The 20,297-nt window shown below is 41.9% G+C and overlaps 1 protein-coding gene across 1 annotated transcript; it reads right to left on the bottom strand.

Annotated features, from left to right (window-relative positions):
• Positions 1 to 162: 162 nt before the first annotated feature.
• cacnb3b (calcium channel, voltage-dependent, beta 3b) lies at positions 163 to 14,711 on the bottom strand. The gene is made up of 14 exons (XM_031746884.2): positions 14,661 to 14,711; positions 9,052 to 9,171; positions 8,681 to 8,803; positions 8,439 to 8,560; positions 8,169 to 8,221; positions 7,593 to 7,612; positions 7,344 to 7,424; positions 5,349 to 5,407; positions 5,024 to 5,124; positions 4,705 to 4,856; positions 3,627 to 3,722; positions 3,350 to 3,520; positions 3,207 to 3,254; positions 163 to 3,128 (listed from the first exon to the last, which is right to left on the bottom strand). The coding sequence occupies exons 1-13, from the start codon at positions 14,703 to 14,705 to the stop codon at positions 3,225 to 3,227; spliced, it is 1,173 nt and encodes a 390-aa protein (XP_031602744.1). The 5' UTR covers positions 14,706 to 14,711; the 3' UTR covers positions 163 to 3,128; positions 3,207 to 3,224.
• Positions 14,712 to 20,297: the final 5,586 nt, after the last annotated feature.

Genomic DNA, 20,297 nt, shown 5'->3' with positions numbered 1-20,297 from the left:
CTCACAACTTTAATTTCAGTTTGTCTCAATTTTGTTGGATTGATGTCAGAATGGGAAACTGCATCTTGTTTGTTGCATAGATAGATTGCTAGAATGCTACTTCTGCCCTCTGTTGGTGGTTTTGTGAATAGCTGATGAAAAGTCACATGGCACACACAAACGTTAATTAAATGGGGTTTTTTTTATTCACCTCCTCCTTCTCGTGTGCTATTGACAAAAGATGCACCCATTACACATCATCATCAGACACTGTTGGATATCATTTATCTTGCAGACTTGTCAGAAACGATGAGAAACGTTGACATCATCATTAGGCCAAACAGTTTTTTTCTCTGTATTGGAGGTGGATACAGCATAACGTTTAGTATAAATAATAGTAGTGCAATTATACTCCACCTTAACTGAGGAGATATTTTGATAGTCTCAGCTAGTGTCTCGTTGATGCTAAACTTTGTATTGCATACAGAATTTAGGCAAGTGAAACGCAATAGGAAATGATAATTGTAAAAAATTGTGCTTTGGAAAACCAAAGAAGTATAATTGACTTTTGTATAAATTTCCTGCAATAAAAATTAAGCAACAGGAGAAGCTGAGTAGGTTTTATCGAAAGAAGGTACTGTGCTCTCTGTGTTTCATGAAGTAGAAGTTATGTATCTCAAACCCGGCCCTTCAGAAATGAATCAGGGTGTTAGTGGAAGCAACCTTAATAGCGGTCCTATATAAGCTGTGCACCATTCTTTAAAAAAAAAGAGGATATTACATATAAACACATGCTTTCTGAGATGCTGATTATAGAATTGTGTACTGGTTAAAACCTGTCAGCTTTTGCTGTTATTGTGGAATCTGCTAATAATAATAGTATCTGCATATTTAATATACAGTATTTACATTTAAGCCTTTATAATGCATATGTAAGTGGTTACATAGGTCGCGCTGATTTAGTCTGAAGCGTGAACGGCTCATGTGACGCTGATCTGAAAAAGCCCTTCTGATGAAACAGGAATACAATATATCATGCACATATATTAGATTATTTACATGTATGATATGTTAGCTGAATTCTGTAGCTTTAAATGACACAAGCAGTTGCATTAATGCGATTATTGAAGTGCTTACTGAGACGCATTCATTTTTGTGAGCAATGCAAGACATGAAATGGATGCAGAAAAGAGAACACTGGTGCTTGTACGCACATGAAATCTGACATGTTTTTGATTAATGTCTATGCATATATATAATGTATATCCTGCTATGTGGGCAGAGAATAAGTAATAATGGTTATAAGACCTGGTACTAACGTAAATACATCACCAGAGGTCACCCTCATGTCAAATGATAATAAAATACTTTCCCAGGCTTGTCAGGAAGTAAACCTTTACAATCAGTTCGTGTGCTCAGAGATCTTACATGTTCCTATAGAAGAGATGAGGTCTTCTCAGTGGTGTAGTGTAGTGAGTGTCCACAGCTTCTTATTCACAGAGCAACTTAATGCTGACGCTATATTCACAGAGAGTAACAGCAAAATATTGAACATAAATAAATAAATAACCACGTTCCTGGCTGCGTAGCTTACGGTGATGCACTTATTGTAATTTAGAGCTACAATCACCAAGCACCACGTTCAGAAGACACAATGAGGTAATATTTAACTGTTAATCGTCCACAGATGTTGTTGGAAATCATTAATCTTTCTCATTTCTAATATTTCCATTATTATTATTATTATTATTATTGGCTTATTCAAAAAGTTGGTTCCAACAAAAAGAGAAAGGTGGTTTAGAAAGTTTTACTTTCAAACCATCTTAATGAACATTTTGAAGTTAGTCCTAAGACAGAAGCAGTTGTGGAATAAACCATGTTAAACATGGGTTATCTGTGATCAATTATTTCTGGGAGGATAAAACTATTTTACAAACCATTTTTTCTTTGGGGTAGGAAAATCATGTAAATACAGTAAAAATTTGGAAAGTGTAAATATTTAGGATATTTAGATGTGATAACAGACTTTTTCGGGTTTAGCCTCCAATCATCTGCAAACCACAGTTATTATAAGTAATCCTTCCTAAGCCAGTGGACCAGCGTTTATACATTCACAGCTGTGACAAAGATGCATATAGACTGTCTGTGCATGTCTGTGCTTGTTATACACGTGCTCAGCATCACTGTTGTGTACAGATATGCAATCAGTGACACCGAGAGTGAGCTTACGAATTATAAACAGTAGTAATGACAGTTACAGTAAAAAGGTCAATAGAAAGAAGAACATAAAAACAGGAGTTGCAAGTAAGGGAAAGTAAGAGTCCTCTAACATAAGTGACAACATGATGCCTCTGACATTGCATTTGTGCTATAGAGAAAACATTTGGTTAAACATTTGGAATGACAGCTCATTGAGAGCTGCAGAGATGGAAGACATACAAAGCTGATTTTCTGTCACCCTCTTTAAGTGACGTGTATCAGACACAAACCCCCTGGAACCCTGTATTTGGAGGGTGTATAGGTTTTACACTGGTAGCTTTGCTATGCTACAGGACTGTAGGCTAACTTACTCTGAACTTTACAGGTGTGTGATGTAGCTACAGTGAGAGGCGAATCTGCCTGTGTGAGCAAACGTAGGCTGGCACACCTTTGTCAGGTGGGAGATGTGACTTCAAATGTAAAAGCGGGGAGTGAGGTACAAGTTTAAGGTCACGGTGAGAGAAAAATATGAGAGAGGGGGCAGATAGTGAGTTGTAACTGCACTGCTACACTGTTTTTCTGAAATACCAGTGCACGTGGAGCTGTAGAAATTGGCCCTGAGTTGTTGTGTGGTAGTGGGAGCAGGGAGCTTTTGCCGAGGGGGCAGCAGTAAAGTGGAGGCTCCTTCTTCTGTTGCAGCATTGATCAAATCATTCTCCTCCTTCTTCTTGTTTTCCTGTTTTTGTGTCTTCTCTCCTTCCAGCTCACCAGCCTCCTGCTCCTTCTTGCTCACCATACTCTGCTTTTCCTCTTTTCTTTGGCCCAGGTGTGGCTGGAGAAGGTGGTGGCTAGGTTTGGAGAGACGAGGACTGCTGCTGCCCCCTGGTGGTGCCCTGGTCCCTGTGCACTACGACTTCTTGTCTGACCCCAGCTGACAGCACAAGCTGCTCCTGCAGAGGTCGAAGGGGCAAATTTCAAGAGACAGTAGCGATAGCAGATCCAGAAAAGTAAAACAGATTTCATCTCACCTATGTCGGAAGTAGTGCTCATTCTATCAACTCTTGAGTCTCAGAAAACTAGAATGGACACAGGAAGCAAAGGATATATGATTAATAATGCATCCGAAAGTAGTAAATCAAGCACCACCTGAGGAGTTTCTTTTTCCTCTTACCTGTTGGCTGGAGTTAGCAGAAGGTGGAGTTATCACACTTTGGTCCAGTAAGGGATTCACTGGGGCAGAACAGGGGAGGTGCGTAGCACGCCAATAAATTTCCAGGTACTCTGCAAGGTGGTCACATGCATCTTCCAGCTGATTCTCATCCAGGATGACATCAAACATCTCCTGTTGATTCAGAAAATGATAAGAGAAAACTTATACAAAGTCCCTAAATGAAAACTTTTTAAACTTTTAAAATATCATTTAATTGTTGTTAGATAACGTGACATACAGGTGGACACTGAGCGAGCTTGTCCCCTGCCATCATCTGGACATTGAGGTGTTTGCTTTGTGATTTTCCTCGAGATTTAATCAACCTCTGAAGAACCTGCCAGATGATTCAGACACACACACAAAAACAATGAACGAGCATGGTTTTAATTTAATTGTATACAATGAATTTATCAGTTTTAACCGCATTAGACACACCCCTTACAGACAGAAATTGTTTAAATGACGCTTATGCGTACGTTCAGTAAGAAAGATCTGTAATCACTCATCTGCCTGTTTTCCTGTTTCCATGTCTACCTCTTTTCCGTGCTGTCCGTCTCAATACTGACATCATTACTCTAGTCCAATCATCTTCTCGCCCGCCTTATTTGAGCCAATCAGCCTCCACTCTGTGTGGTTTAAATCTACGCTCTCTTTCATTCTCCCTTTCAGAGTCTCATTTGTGCAGCCCACTTCCTCCCCATTTCCCACTCAGAGTCACTCAGAGCTTTAAATCCTATCACTGCTGGGATTCTGTTCTGCCATTATGAGTCATCAAAGTCTCAATTCCTGTTCAATTCTTCCAAATGATTTCTCCTCATTGATTTGCCTCTTTCAATCTCCTTCAAACAAATGTTAATCTATACGGGAAGTGTACTATTTTAAAACCTTCCAAGTTGAACTTTCTAATTCTGTTATCATTTATCCATCCATCTGCTTCCTCTCATCCTATTCAGGTTTACAGGGAGGCTGGAACCTATCTTAGCTACCACTGGGCGAGAGACAGGGTACAGTTCACAAGCCTGTCACAGGGCCAACACATAGAGAGAACCATTCACACCTATGAGTCATTTAGAATAACCAATTAACCCAACTCCATTAATAGCATGGACTGCTGGAGGGTGCTGGAGTACCTGGAGAGAACCATGTAACCATGTACATCATTTACCATGTAAATTTGTCTAAAACAAGCCATTTTGTTGCTGGGAACCAGCAAATATTTAATTAATTAAAATAGTGCCACAGAGGGTTAATTAAACACTTTTTTGCTCAGAACCCAGAATGTGAACAGAAAGGCAGCTTTGAGGATTGTACTTTACTTTAGGTGACGAGACTTTGACGTAGACAATGATGGGAGCCAGAGAGGTTTTGAGGAGCTGTGCTGGGTGATTGATGGTGTCTGCGTCCAGGACGACCAGCTGAAGAGACTTGGCCAGCTCGAAGATCCTCTCTATTTCACTCTGGACCTCAGCTGTGAATGACAGAGAGTTGCATAAGCCACTTTTAACAGAGCTGCATCACTTATTTAAGTTTTTCTGTCATTGAAGACAGAAGAGGCATCTATTTTTAGCAGCTGTCCATCTTTATTGAGCAAAAAAAGATCAAAGACAAGTTGTTTCTTTTTTGTTAATCTCTCACCCAGACTCGAGCGTGTGTTGGATCTCTCCATTATGGCTTTCTTGTTCAGCACTGAGCGCTTTGCCAATGACAGATCAGCGGTCACCCGGGTAATAGTGATCCTAAACAAGAAGCGTCTCATCACATCACATCCACAACTGTTCCATTTCAAAGGAGGAGACGAACTCGTGCTGTCTCTCTTGCAACTAAAAATAAATCATCGTCATCATGTGTGCTTTCGAGCACGAAACGTATAATTCAGAAACCCACAAACAGCTCAGCAGTTCAGACGTTACTGTACGCTGCTCTGCATCTGCAGAAAGCGACACAGACAGCCGTTACCCACCTGCCATCAAATCGGTGCTTTAGGAAGTCAAACAAAGCTTTCTGCATCATGTCTGTTACCTAGGAAACAGAAACGAGGAAGATAAGTGAGGGAAGTTGTGAGAGAGAAAGTGCTGTGAAATATGCATTCACTCATGCACACATATCTAGCTCTTTAGTATTTCTTGCATGTTTCACTGATTTTAGTGACACCTGACTTTAAGTGTCTGCACTAAATGAGGATTAATACAGCTGTCACACACTATAATGAAGCCGTAAACAGCTGGAAGGACAGTGACGTGATTTTTTAGCATTAAGACGAATCAGTTATAGCTTTGTAAAGAGACAGAAGAGTCAGCACAGCTAAAAATGAGCAGCATTGCAGTCCTTCTTTTTCAATGTTAAATCACTTGGATGTCTGAGTTGCACAATGATGTTTGTGCACTGCCAGGATGAAGTGAAGCAGTCTATTTTCAAACAGTCCTGAAAAATGAATGGCCTTTGGAGTAGAGGATGAAGCTTCCACACTGAAACAGAGAGATGGAGAAAGAAGGCAAAGGAGTGGAAAGGAGGAGAGACAGTGCCGAAGAACCCCGATGAGCCGCCGAAAATAATTTGTACATGAGAGACGGAGCACAGAGCAAGAGAATGTGAGGGAATGAGAGAAAGAGGCAGCCTGGCATTCACCACTGGAGCATCCCCAAAGCACATTACCAGAGCAATGCATAAATATTTCAACATGCACACACACACACACACACACACACACACACACACACACACACACACACACACACACACACACACACACACACACACACACACACACACACACACACACAAAACAAACAGCTTGGCTCATAGCCTGCACCGCCACAGAGGAAAGAGCAAGGCAGGGAGAAAATGTTGAAGCACATGCCTCACATATTCATCCACAGAGTCATTCGAAATTGATGCATTCTGACATGATTTCGTTTTGACTGCAGTGTGTTTTCATATGTCTCATCTGTGATGTGTGCGTGTGTGTGTGTGTGTGTGTGTGTTGAGTATGGGAGTATAACACATAGTGTGGCTAATGCAAAGGGGCATACATGCAGTTCTGTAGCTCTCAAATGGATCTAAGATGCCTATTGTGTGCCCTTTAATTTCATCAGGGTGGGACTGCGGCTTAGTAAAAGTGTTCATGGGATAATGGAAGCCAACCACCCCAGTTTTACTGGATCAGAAAATCCACACCACATTAAACTGAAGCTAGAATGGGAAGCCAGAACAAAAAAAGAGCAGAAACAAGCTGGAAATAACTCAAACATCTAAATACGTTTAACATATAGTTACAGTAAATATTATTGCTTAATCTCCTGCTTAATTTCCTAATTTTTTATTCTTTGTTAATAAAAGCAAAGTGAATGAAAGGCTTCACATAATGGCTAATTCCCAGTTAGATTACTGCAACATTAAGTAATGCCTCAGAATAGCTTATTTGTCTTTTTCTGGAAAAGCAATATGCTACATTGCAGCTCTGTGGGCTGCACTTAGGCACAGTGGTACTTTCAGCTAACTGCTTGTGTCAGCATACTAATATGCTCATAATAACAATACGAGTTTACTAATTATACACATTTTACAGCAGAGGCTACTTTGGGACATCATTAGGTTTGCCGCTAAAAAGTGAGATTTTGACCTGAGACTGGCAGCCAATGACTCATCCTGAGCAGCACGAATCTCAAATTTCATAAATGTTCACGCTAGAGACAAAGTTAAAGGATCGCCAAACTATCGCTAAAATTTGTCATTTTTACTTTGCATCAATTTGTCAGATAGCTATTGCAATATTTTCTGACTGGACCAAAATGCAACCCTGATCAAATGTGTTGTCCATAATAAAAATACATTAAAAAAAACTATCTCTAAAAAATACATTTAATATTTAAATCAAATTAATTTACATTCATTGAAACACAAGATTAAACAGAACCAGGCCCGAATAACTGAAGAACAGTACTGATGGCTGACTCACCTCGTAGCCTTTCAGCGAAGGACCCACCAGGACCACCGGCCGCATTGAAGGGACCACATCATATGGGGGAACATGTTCGGTCTGCACAGGCCACAGGCAGACAGTGTGGAAGTCATGAAAATGAGGATATGTGGAAGTTACAGTAATACACAATCACAGAGATAGATTTTAAAGTCATAAAAATTAAATAAAAAAATTTAAATTCAATAATCGGAGCAGAGTGATACACAGATGAATACCCCAACATACCTGTTTCTGCTTCTGTTTGGCTTTGAAAACAAACAGAATGAACATTGAGCAAAGAGGAGAAAAGCTAAGTGGGTTCTTGCAATTAGTGATGAGCAGGGGCGTATCCAGTGTTTGTGAAAATGGAGTGGAGGGGGTTATGATTCCACTTAGCAAAATTGTTAGTTACTAACAGGGCTAACAAGACTAAAACATTTTTAAACAATAAAGACTAAACAGAAATGAGTAACCCCACTCTGGAAATGAAATGAAAATAATAAAACAATAAAAAAAGAACAATAAAAATCTGGGCTTTTTTTTTTTTTGTATTCACTCGAGTTTTCCTTCACAATTGCACTGTTTTGTTAACTGTGTGTTATTCAGGAAGCTCTGATCCAAATTCAGCAGTGATCAAATAACTTTTGAACTTCAGTTTGATTTAAAGTAAAACACTATAGTAAAAAGATTTTTGTAAACGCGTGTTTTCCCTGAAGGTAACATTTTTGCCCAGAAATAGTCCCTGTATGCAAATCTGACTCAGTAGCAGCTTGAAGGCCTGACAGACAGACATGGCAGCAGGACTCCTTCAGTCTCTCTCACCTGCAGATGGAGGGGTGGACCTCCAGCCTCCGGATGACGCGTTCCCTCCTTTCCTGTGGAGCAACATAATGCAAAGCTTCATTATGCGTGGATCCCCTAAGGAGGCAATTTAGAAAGAAGGACCTCCAAACCACAGCAACATATGAGCAGAAGTAATAAAATAACTTTACAAAGAGTGTGCTGCAGAGGAAGCTGCTAAAATTAGGACAACAGCGTCTGAAAAACAGAGGAATGATAACAGAGGTCTCTCAGAGCTGCGTGATCTCTGACCTAGCTGCTGCTTTCTGCTCTTGCTTTATCCTCATGGCCTCAAGTTTGACTGGACTGGGGATGAAAGTGATGTCTGCCCCTTCCTTCACCAGCCGACCAATCCACCAGTCATTGTTGTATTTCTGTGTAACAGTGAAAGACACCTCTTATGATGCAAGATGCGTTAACATTAATCATAGTGAATATTTATTGTTACTTTATTTGTAAACCATGTAAAAATGCAGAATTGTAATGGCTCTCACCTCTTTTATGTGCAGAAAGTCTTTGGTTTCAAAGTTAATTGCAGCACCTTGGACTGGACAATCTTCATCAAGGGCCCCACAGTAACTCACATTGGTTCTCACCGCAAATGCTACTGGTTTAGCCTGTGGACGACAAAAAAACCAAAAACAAATAAGATCTATGGCAATATATCGAATGATCTTTTCTTTAATATTTAGCAAAATTTGTATCTGAAGATTAGTTTTAGTTCTGTAGACTCTTACACACATAAAGACTAAAGTGGTCGACTGGAACGCAGGCTTTCAGCATGACTCAGGACTTTATTGCGGTACCTCAGGAGGTAGAGGTGATTTTAAAGCCAATAATTGACCTTTGACCTTGAGGGTCTCACCTTGGCTCTCTCCAGCTGCAGCTGAGCCTGGCGCTCGGCTTCACGCCGAGACGCCTCCTGGTCCTCCTCCAGGGACAGGTCGGAATCAGAGGGTCGACTAGTGTAGGAATCGGCTGAACCCTGAGTGAACGAGGAAAGGAAAGAAACAAGTCTTAAAGCAGGTGGAGACGACATAAATCAGCCCAATAAGGTACCTGGTAGCAGCTGTTCAGAATTCCTCACGGCATAGAAAACACAGACTTAGTTCATATGTTGCGAATTCAGCTACAGATAGATCATCGTCTACGCATTGACCTCCGTATTTCTTTCCTTTTCTTTCCTTCCTATTCACCTGTTTCTGCACCTGGGTGTCTTCTTCTGTAGCTTTCCAAAGCATGTCACCCAGGGGAATATGAACACGAGTTCTGCAACACTAACAAGCAACACAACCTTGCTGTCTATTTATTCACTCAGACTGGCACACCATATGTTGGCAAAAGTCCAATTTTCAACCAAGCATACAAACACAAGCATTTTGATAAAACATGCTGCAATATCCAGAATTATATCCAATTTCTGGATATGATTTATAATGAAACAAAAACAACTACATAGGACTATTACCACTGGTACTGTTTTACAATTTAAGATCATACTGACAGTGCTGTGTAAAGTCTTGAAGACAACACAGCTTCTTCAACACAGAAATAGAAACCAGGAGAATAAACCAGCTGTACTCCAAAGAACCATCCAAGGTATACGCTCTGTGGCAGGGGAACAATGTGAGAACCACACCACCAAGCCTGGAGCAATACTGGAAGAGCATATGGGAGAAGGATGCAACCCACAACAGCAATGCTCAGTGGCTAGTGGATCTAAAGTGGCAGCACAAATGAACAGGCTGCTCTGTATCTCATTATTCTCTGTATCTCATTGTACAACTGTATAGTGACAATAAAGGCATTCTATTCTATTCTAATGGATGAAACACACCCAGAATGGCTAACTGAAGGCCAGACAGTCCTGATCCCCAAGGACCCCCAGAAGGGACCGGTCCCATCCAACTACCAGCCAATAAGCTGCCTTAGTACCACTTGAAAGCTCCTTTCAGGCATCATAGTGGCTAAGATGAACAGGCACATGGCTCAATACATGAGCAGGGGCACAGAAATGAATTGGCAGGAATAACAGAGGACCGAAACGCCAGCTCTTGGTAGATAAAGCAGTCGCTCGAGACTGCAAGACCAGACTGACCAACCTGTGCACTATGACTCGATGCCCCACACCTGGATCCTGGAATGCCTGGAATTGTACAAGATCAACAGGACCCGTCAAGCCTTCATCAGGAACTCAATGGGGATGTGCCAACAACACTAAATGCCAAGTTCAAGCCCATAGCACAAGTCACCATTAAGTCCGGGACGTATCAAGGAAATGCTCTGTCCTGGTCTGCATAGGCCTGAACCCCCTCAGTGAGATCATCAACAAAACTGGCTGCGGATACCGACTATGGAACGGAGCAATCGTCAGCCACCTCCTGTACATGGATGACATTAAGCTGTATGACAAGAGTGAATGAGACATCGATTCATTGATCCACACCACCAGGATATACAGCAATGACATCAGAATGTCATTCGGGCTGGAGAAGTGGATGGGATGGATGATAACAAAGAGAGAGGGAAGGTAGTCAGAACTGAAGGGATTAAGCTACCAGAAGGAAATATTGCAGACATTGAGGACAGCTACAAGTATCTGGGCATCCCACAGGGAAATGGGAACCACGAAGAGGCTGCTAGGAAAGCTGCAACCACTAAGTACCTGCAGAGGGTCAGGCAAGTCCTGAGGAATCAGCTGAATGGTAGAACAAGATCCAGGCTATCAACACCTACGCCTTGTCTGTGATCAGGTACCCTGCTGTTATAATAAAGAGGAGATAGAAGCCAGTGACATCAAGACGAGAAAGCTCCTAAACATGCATGGAGGGTTTTATCCCAAGTCCAGCACCCTGAGACTGTATGCTAAGCGGAATGAAGGAGGCCGGGGACTGGTGCGTGTCAGTACCACAGTCCAGGATGAGGCAGCGAACATCCACGAGTACATCAGTGAATATCTCAGGGAGCAGAAACCCAAGAAAGAGGAGCAAGAGGAGTAACCATCATGGAAGGACAAGCCCCTGCATGGTATGTACCATCGGCAGATAAAGGAAGTGGCTGACATCCAGAAATCCTACCAGTGGCTGGACAAAGCTGGACTGAAAGACAGCACAGAGGCACTAATCATGGCAGCACAGGAGCAAGCTTTGAGCACAAGATCCAGAGGCTGGGGTCTATCACACCAGGCAAGACCCCAGGTGCAGGCTGTGTAAAGATGCCCCCTAAGATAATCCAGCACATAACAGCAGGGTGTAAGATGCTAGCAGGCAGGGCATACATGGAACGCCATAACCAAGTGGCCGACATAGTGTACAGGAACATCTGTGCCGAATATGGCCTGGAAGTCCATGGGAGACGCCCCTAGGGTCGTGGAGAATGGCCGAGCTAAGATCCTGTGGGACTTCCAGACACAGACGGACAAAATGGTGGTGGCTAAACAACAAGCAGAGGAAGAGAGCCATAGAGAGCCATAGAGATACATGTAGCGATACCGAATGACAGCAACATCAGGAAGAAGAAACACGAGAATCTAGAGAAGTACCGGTACCAAGGGCTCAGAGAAGAGCTTGAGAAGATGTGGAGGGTGAAGGTAACAGTGGTCCTACTGGTAATCGGAGCAATTTGTGCAGTGAGCCCCCAAGCTAGGCGAGTGGCTCCAGCAGATCCCAGGAACAACATCTGAGATCTCTGTTCAGAAGAGCGCAGTCCTAGGAACAGCTAACAGCAACTGTGCAGGGCCCTCAAGCTTCCAAGCCTCTAGTAGAGGACCCAAGCTTGAAGGATAGATTGCAGGGGAGAATTTTTATGTTTATATATTCAAAAGAGGGCTTAAATGTCAATCAATCATTTCTCAAGAACATCAATTCTTGAAATGCCACAGTTTAATCATTAAAAATGAATTAGTAAATCCAGCACAGACAGATACAGATTATGTAAATAAAACTCAGAATGCTCACTCCATAAACTCCACACTCATCCTTTCACTCCAAGCCTGCTCTTCCCTGGTGGCTGCGGTCCCAGCTGGATGTAAGGCTGGAAGACTCCTCACATACCAAACAGGAGTATCCACATAAGACAGCTCAATATAGCTCCAGAACAACGTCATCCTTCATTTACCTTTTGTCTCCCACCTGCCTCATCCCTCTTTCCACCTCTGTCCCCCCTCACCCTGCCCAGCAAAAAACAAACAGAAAAATATTTTAGCTGAATCCAGCACAGAGTTTTGTGGATATCATTTGAATATCAAAGCCTGCCAGAAGCAGAACAGAATCTGAAGCGTCTGCCAGCACAAGAAACAAAACCTAATTAAAGTCCGTAAAGTTCTACAGATAGATGGGAGGATATTTATTCTAAAGTTCAGACAGAGTCTCATTAGCACACAGCATACACAGTGCACACACACACACACACACACACACACACACACACACACACACACACACACACACACACACACACACACACACACACACACACACTAACTGTACTGTTGTTGTCTGATTTTACTGCTTTGATTTGATGAAAAAGGGCTGCACAACAGTCATTTTCTCTTTGTCACTGTCCAGATCTTTGCATAGACATAATATCAACTGTCTGCTGTCCAGGCATTTTCTTTTGCATCACACAAAACTTTAAAAAATATACATGGCAGAAGTTGAGAATCTCACATTAAACCTATCTTTTAATAGTATGGGGAGCCTCTGGGGTGTTTTGCTTCTGTCTTTCTAACTACTTCTCATTCTCTTTCTTCCTCAGTGCCTTCCAACTATTCATATGTACCCAATTAGTATGTAGAGAATCGTCTACACAGCCTCAAAGGCAAGTGTGATACATCCCATGGTGCAGTGCCAATGAAAGCCAGTCACAGAAGAATTTCACAGACTTTTGCCTCTATTGCAATTCTGTCAGTGAAGAAATAAGAAAGCTGGAAATTTGGAAATAAGCTTTTGCCAGCTATTATGGGAACAGATGCTGATATGCATGTACCAATTCCAACTCATCAGTATGGGTAGCATATTAAAGGGCATGAGTTAAAAAAAAAAACCCTTTACATTTTAAGCTTTAGTGTCAATGTGACAGCATAATGGCTTTGTTACTTCACAGCTGGATGCTAGTTTAATGTCCAGTGTACAGACTTACACCTGGATTTCAGTCCTTCTGCTCCTAATACTCTAGATAGGTTAAATGCAGATGATGAATCTTGATCCTGATTTTTAAATAAACTGTTAAGTGATCTAATGTATGACATAGCCATGGTTGTAATCCCTCATATTTATGCATCCTTCAATCCATATTTATAACAAACCGAATATATTGCAAGATCAGAAAAAAAAAATCATGACTATATTTCACTACTTATTCCATGCTCTGACAAACTCTGTCTCACTGTAAAAAAAAAAAAAAAAAAAAAAAAAAAAAATCCTTGTTCTGATTGCACAAAAATAGGACCAAGAGTGGAATCTAACACAATCACAGACACACAGATCAGTCTCAGTGTTGGAACAGCTTTACTGTACCGTGCAAACTCACACCTCACTCTGTTTTCTGACCGACCCGACCCTTAAAAAGACAGACCTGCTCACAGCGCAGCTGACAGTTATCAGCAAAGAGGGTGTCCAGAGAAATCCCCCAGATGTTCCGGACGGGAACGTGTGATAATGACACAGCAGCAGTTGTAGATTCTTACCAGCAGAGGGAAGCATGCACATGACAAAACAAGTTTCCTTGATCATGAACCAGCTGTTAGAGCCATGGTTTGTTCTTTTTATACTTAGCCATCATGCCTGAAGTAGACTGAACAATATTATGGCAATCTGTGCAAAATAAGATACATATTTATGCAGATGTATAAATACACATTATTCCATTAATTGTTCAGTATATATCAATACTATATTGACATAACAGTACTATATATACTGTTATGTCTTTTGTTTCAGAAATTATAGCTCAGTCTTTTATTTTTGAATTCCACAGTGAAGTGTTGAAGCTGCTGCTGCATTTTTACAACAATGTCACGAAACATTATTGTAGACAACAGGGAAAACAGACCCACAAACAGGTCTGGGGTATAATATTTATTGATATGAATGACCTTATAAAAAGACAAGCCATAAATAAATGGGTCACAAGTCATATTATTCATCAGACAGGCCACCCACTGAACTACTAGTTAAAAGCACCGCTGTAAAGTAATGGAGTTGAGATAAACAGACAGACTGTGTGTTTACAGTTCAGTGTGTGTAAAGAAGAAAAGAGGGAGGGAGGGACGAGAGGACAAGTAGGGGCGATGCTGGAAAAGTGAATGAAGTGAATAGACTTCTGCTGAGAAAAGAGTGAGAGGGTTGGGGAGAAGAAGAAGAGGGAAAAAAGCAGAATGAAGACGCCTCTGAGCAGAGAGATGGAGGACGCGTAGATGGAGAGGCTGGAATCGCATGCAGAGTGGTTAAATAAGGGGGAGGGTTAACAGCGTACCTTGTTGCAGATGAGCCCTGTAGCGCTCGAGTCGGAGGCAGACATGATGCTCCTGCCAGCGCTTTCTTCCCCCCATTGCAATGAAAAAGCGGAACCCTCCTCCCCTCAGCTCGTGGTAACAGTGGGGAGAGAGGGAGGTGCGCTCTGCCTAAGTGCTTCACAACCACTGCTGCGCTGCCTCAACAGTCATTTCCTATACAAAATTGATGCCCTGACTGCAGCACTGTTGTGTACACGCCCGCATGCTGGTATTGTATAGTTTCTTGCTTTAGCTGCCAGCCAGACTTCATGTAATAAATTTAAAAAAAAAAGAAAGATCATTTCTCTGCTCTGCTCTCCCTTGGGTTGCCCTACTCTGCCACAAATCTCATGCAGCCCTCTCCAGCATCATATTCACAACCCTTTCAGGTTTTTCCATACCTCCCTCTTATGTAAGTTCCTGTATTAAGAGATCCCGAAGAAGATACACATATATCTATATAAAATCAACAACCACGTTGCTGGAGTGGTGTTTACACTCACTGTGCAGTGTATAATTTTTTACTGGGCACAAGGAGAACTTCTAAAAATAAAGCAGAACAAAGGATAAGCTTGTAAGCCTTGATAAGTAAAAATAACAATGGCTGAGCAAAGGAAAGCTTAAAATAGTCTCTGATTGTCATTCCTCTGCCAATTGGTATCTTCCCTTATTGCACAGGAAAAGCAAAATGACAAAAACTCAGAAATGCAGAGGATGTAAAGCTGTTGATGAAAGAGAGGCGGACATGTGGATGCAGAAACAGGAAGAGAAGGCGAGAGGGGCGAGTAGGGTAGGGCTTGCCTGCTTGCCCTGCCCTGCACCATCCTCCTGACAGGAAGGTGATGCATGAGTCTACAAAACAGAATTGCAGCGGTGAGTCAGCAAGCAGCCATCTAGAGTCCATCAGATGTCTTAATAAGCCAGAAAGAGATGTCTCTGTTGCAGAAGAAAGTCTCGTTCCGGGCGAGCCAGGCCTGGATGCCTGCTCTTTACGTTGCCCCAGGCACTGAAGACCCTGATTTGGGGTCCATTGTGCTGGCAGCATGCATGCTCTCTCACCCTCATTGAACTTCCGCTGCTTAAGAATGAAGAAAGTGCACTCTGCCAAGGCTTTTAGCAAAAAAATGCCCTGGAGCTATATTTCTGTGTGGTTTTTTACAAGCAGGCAAGCATATACCATATTAACGCACACACACGCACACAGAGACACACACATTATTAAAGTTTTTGCAATAACTCTCCGATCCCTCTGCAGAGAAGATATGGTAGCTATATTTCCATCATTAGGGCTGTGGGTAAAACAGCCTCTGAGTAATGGCACCATACAATCATAAAGGGAGAGAGAGTTAGAAGGAATGAAAAAGAAGAGAGAAAAAGAGGGCTAGAAACAAACAAAGGCTAATATGAACTACATAGCAACAGAAAGAGAACTTAAACATGCGAGTTTTCAATAAATTTTTAATGTCAAATCATTAGTCTGCTTTGCTACTGTTGATTTGTTGAGCTTTATATTTTCAAGCGAAATGGGGAGGTGTAGATTAAGAGAATAAGATGACAGGAAATTGTAGGAGAAATGAAAAAATACAGAGATTTTTGAAGGAAACAGGCAGGAAAGAACACGGTCAGACTAGAACAAGAAGACAGGATTAAGAGAATATGTCTCTTTTTTTGGTATTAATTTGCTGTTCAGGTGCTCTAAATATAGCTCTCCTCTCCTCACACTCCTCCCAACAGTGACTGGGGCTGGCAGCGGCGAGGAGATAGCCGAGGACTGTTTAAGATAAAGTTCAATGAGTTTTGATGAATTCCTTAAAGAAAGAGTAAAGCAGCTTTGAGAACGGCTCAGCTACATTCACTGAAGCCAGACAGACAATCTGAATGTGAATGAGCCAATATGGAAAACAAGAGCAGGGATCTGTATAACTGTGCATGTACATGTGCACTGTCTCTGCAGTAAAGGTGGGTTTATCTATATTGTGTATATTTTTTAATATTGTGGTGCAGTCGTACCTTATAATAGCAATTTTGTTCAGATTTCACACAAGCCAATCAAGACAAAAAATGAAACGCATTTAGAGAAAGACAGAAACTCTAGCAAAGTGTACATTTTTGAGTAATTTTATATTTGTATATATGATTTGTTTATCTTGAAGCAGGTGTCAAAAAATATAATAATATGGTTTTGGTAGTGATAGAAGAGGGTTTAAAAAAAATTCTTTGAGGGCGTAGTGTAGTGGTTCACACATTTCGCCTTACAAGTAAACGATCCTCTGTTAAGTCCTGGGAGGAGACACAAATCCTTTGGATCCCTTTCATCAGGAAGGGCACTCAGTGTAAAAGTCTGCGTCATCAAATATGCGGAGCTACCTGCTGTGGTGACCCCATTGTGAATAAAGAAGCACTGAAAGTAGTTTTATCAGTGGCATCCAAGTATCCAAGTACTGAATCCAATAAAGGCAAAAAACAAACAAAAAAACATAGTTAAATATTAGATTTTAAAGCAGCTCATTGAAGATCAAACAGTTTTTGACCACAAGCAGATCTTTGTTTGATACTCTCGGACGCCATTACTTTCTATGATTATCTGTCTCTCTTTTTTCCAGCCATACTCTTGTTCTGTAAACAATGTGAGAAGTCCTGTGCCATCTGGGAACAAATACCTAGAGTACTTTAAAAAAAAACAGCTCCAGATCTTAACGACAAATATGGAGATTAACGTGCTGGAACTCTGCAGTCCACCGCTCATCTTTCTGGCCTTGTAACTCATGAAAAGGCACCTTACTTTCTGTGAGTTAGCTGAGGCAGCAGTACAGGGAAAGGTGGATCATTCAGAGCCAGAGAGAAATGCAACCAGAGTAGGGCAGAGTGGATCAATATGAGAGGCACCCAGATTGATACACCATACTGTCCTTTGCAGCTCCACCCTCCTCCTGCTCTAATGTTACCCCAGAATACTTTATCCCAGTCTTTAATGAGCCTCTGGAAAACCCTGCAGCCTATGAGGACACACTTATAAACAGCTGTTCTCTAACTTCACTCTTTAAGGAGACCGAAGGACTGAATACACCTTGCGTTTGTCAGCTGCACAGATAAGTGCTGCGAATGCAACACTGACGATGTAAATATGTGACTAGTCATGGATGGGTTGTCAGTGAAGCTGGCATACAGTAGAAGAAGACGCAGTGAGCGTAGCTAGGAATATCTTTCATCCATGCTGACAACTTGGCCTTGCCGGCTACACTGTGCATCGTTAGACTTTCATCCCCCCGGGGATCCCTTAACCTGACTTCACCAAACTGCTTCAAAGCGCAGAGAGGCTGGAGCTAACCCACATAAAGCTGTGTACCGATGGTGCAGCGCAGAATTAAACAGAACTGCATCCTTCATTAAGTCAGATGTGTTTGTTAAAAGATGACCTGATTTAGGCTTTAGATTTGAGTTGGGCCTAATTGGTGTGTCTTGTTTAGTGCGCCGAGCTAACTGGGGGGGATTTCAGACTTATCAATATGTAATGGTGGCCTACATACTCACGCAATCCAGCTTTACATTGAAAAAAAAGTATTCTCTGTCATGTTTAAGTCTCAAAACTATTCAGTGACTACACGGTGTAGGTAAGGAGAGATGTCAGTTAACAAAAGCGAATTAGATAGATACAGATGGATTTTCTAGATTAAACCAGTCCTATGGATACATGAAAGCACACTGTAGGCTATTATCTTTTCTTTTATCAAGATAATAATGAGAACACCGGTGCACAGATTCTGGAGGGGAACTCAAAGAAGCTGGAACTGGAACCTTTGTGGTCCTCTCAACATTGCTGGTTCATCAAATTTAATCAAGGCTTTGCAAACTGATGCACAAGCACACACACACACACATATACGTGCACACACAAACACACACAAAGCACTTGGCTCCTCGCGGGACAGGCTTTTAGTGCTCTGTCTCATGCAGTATTTAATTGACCCCACACAGGAAGCCTAGCGGTCCCAAATGCACTCCTTCCCCCCACCAGCAGAGAAAGAAACGCTTGCGAGCATGCCCACAGCTTCCCACCATCGCTCTTCTTTCACACAACTGCACTAAATGCCATTTTCTGCTTTAGTGCAACATTTCCAGTGAAATGTGAGTGCTGAGGGTGAGGAATCTGGGTATCCATCAAATCTGTTCACAGCGGTCAAATGGAGATCAAAATTCAGTCTTCCCCCACTTTAACAACTGCAAACAACTCCACTCTTCAAACTTTCAATCAAAATTTAATGAGGAAAGATTTTTCCATTCTCTTCAAAGTCAGCCAAAATCTTTTATCATCTGAAAATCAGACCTGCTGTGAGGTCTGAGCAATTTGAGGCAAGGAATTTTGATGTAGAAGAGATAGCGCCATACTTACTCAGATAGAGGTAGGAGAGCAACACTCCCCGTCTCTCTTGCTTGCTCTCTCTGTGCTAGGCAGTCATGGTGTGCTCTCTCTCTTGTGTAACACTGAAGTGTTCTGTAGCGTGCTTGTAAGCAGACTATCCCTCTCTCTTTCTTTACAGCCCCCCTCCTCTCCCATTCTCCACCACTCAGTACACAACCCTTCTCTACGTCAGTGAGGCTCTCTATGCTCCACATAGCATCCTCTCTCCTCCTCCTTAGTCTACCCTTCATCTCTACCTTGCCTGTCCGATGGGACTTTGCATCAAAAGCGCATGCTGGGTTCTTTCAGAACTCCACCATGATGCTTAAGGTGACTATGTGATGCAGCATCGGGTGGCACTGAGTCTTAAAGCAACAACCAAGGTAAAAATGACTGGGATCCCTAGACACCTCAAAGGCAATCAAAGGGAAAAGCTGGAGTCATATTTAATTATATCATATCTGATTTTCTTGTCATTTTCACAAGTTTTTAACAAAAATACCATTGCCAGAATTATTTGGGCACCCCATCTTACGCTCGTACAGGTAATTCCAAAATTAAGTGTTGTTGTGAAGTTCTTCCAAGAAATAAAACATTTCTGGATATCTGGTGATCACTGCCGAATTTGTATCAGTAGAGTTGTGATGAAAACTGATGACTAAAAATAGGCACCCAAATACCACCATGTGTTGTAACTACATCCTTCTGTGTATTTTCTTATCTGCTTATCCAACTATCCCACCTGTCACAGGGCACAAGTGGGATACACCCCAAGCAGACATCTTTAAAATCACATATTAGCCCAACAAGCAGGACCTTCTTGCAGGGCTAACTGTACAGAGCACAGAGACAAAACCTCCAAGGAGGAAAAAAAAATCAAGCATTTCCACAGTCCTGTCACATTTTTCAGCCACTCTGGATTTCAACATGTCAAAAGCCAAAAGTTTAAAGAAGGGAGAAAGTCTGATGGTGATGAGAGGGCTATGGGGGGGGATGTTCGACATGTGGAGGAGTCCCCGGTGTAGCCTGTGGTTCGCAGAGTGTGTTTTGTAGACGTCATGGATGGCTGTACTCTGACAGCTGCTCGGCTGGTGAGTGTGTGTGTTTTATGGGATGTGGGAGGTATGCACAAACCACCCAAACATCTTAAGAGGAGAAAGGTTCGTTCATTTGTGCTCACCACACCTTGCACCTTGCATCTATGTAAAAAAGCAGCAAT

Source organism: Oreochromis aureus, linkage group 20, assembly GCF_013358895.1.
Source record: "Oreochromis aureus strain Israel breed Guangdong linkage group 20, ZZ_aureus, whole genome shotgun sequence".
In the NCBI taxonomy this organism is placed as follows: domain Eukaryota; kingdom Metazoa; phylum Chordata; class Actinopteri; order Cichliformes; family Cichlidae; genus Oreochromis; species Oreochromis aureus.
The sequence above is the reverse complement of the archived record's forward strand: the minus strand, read 5'-3'. Positions and strand labels throughout refer to the sequence as shown.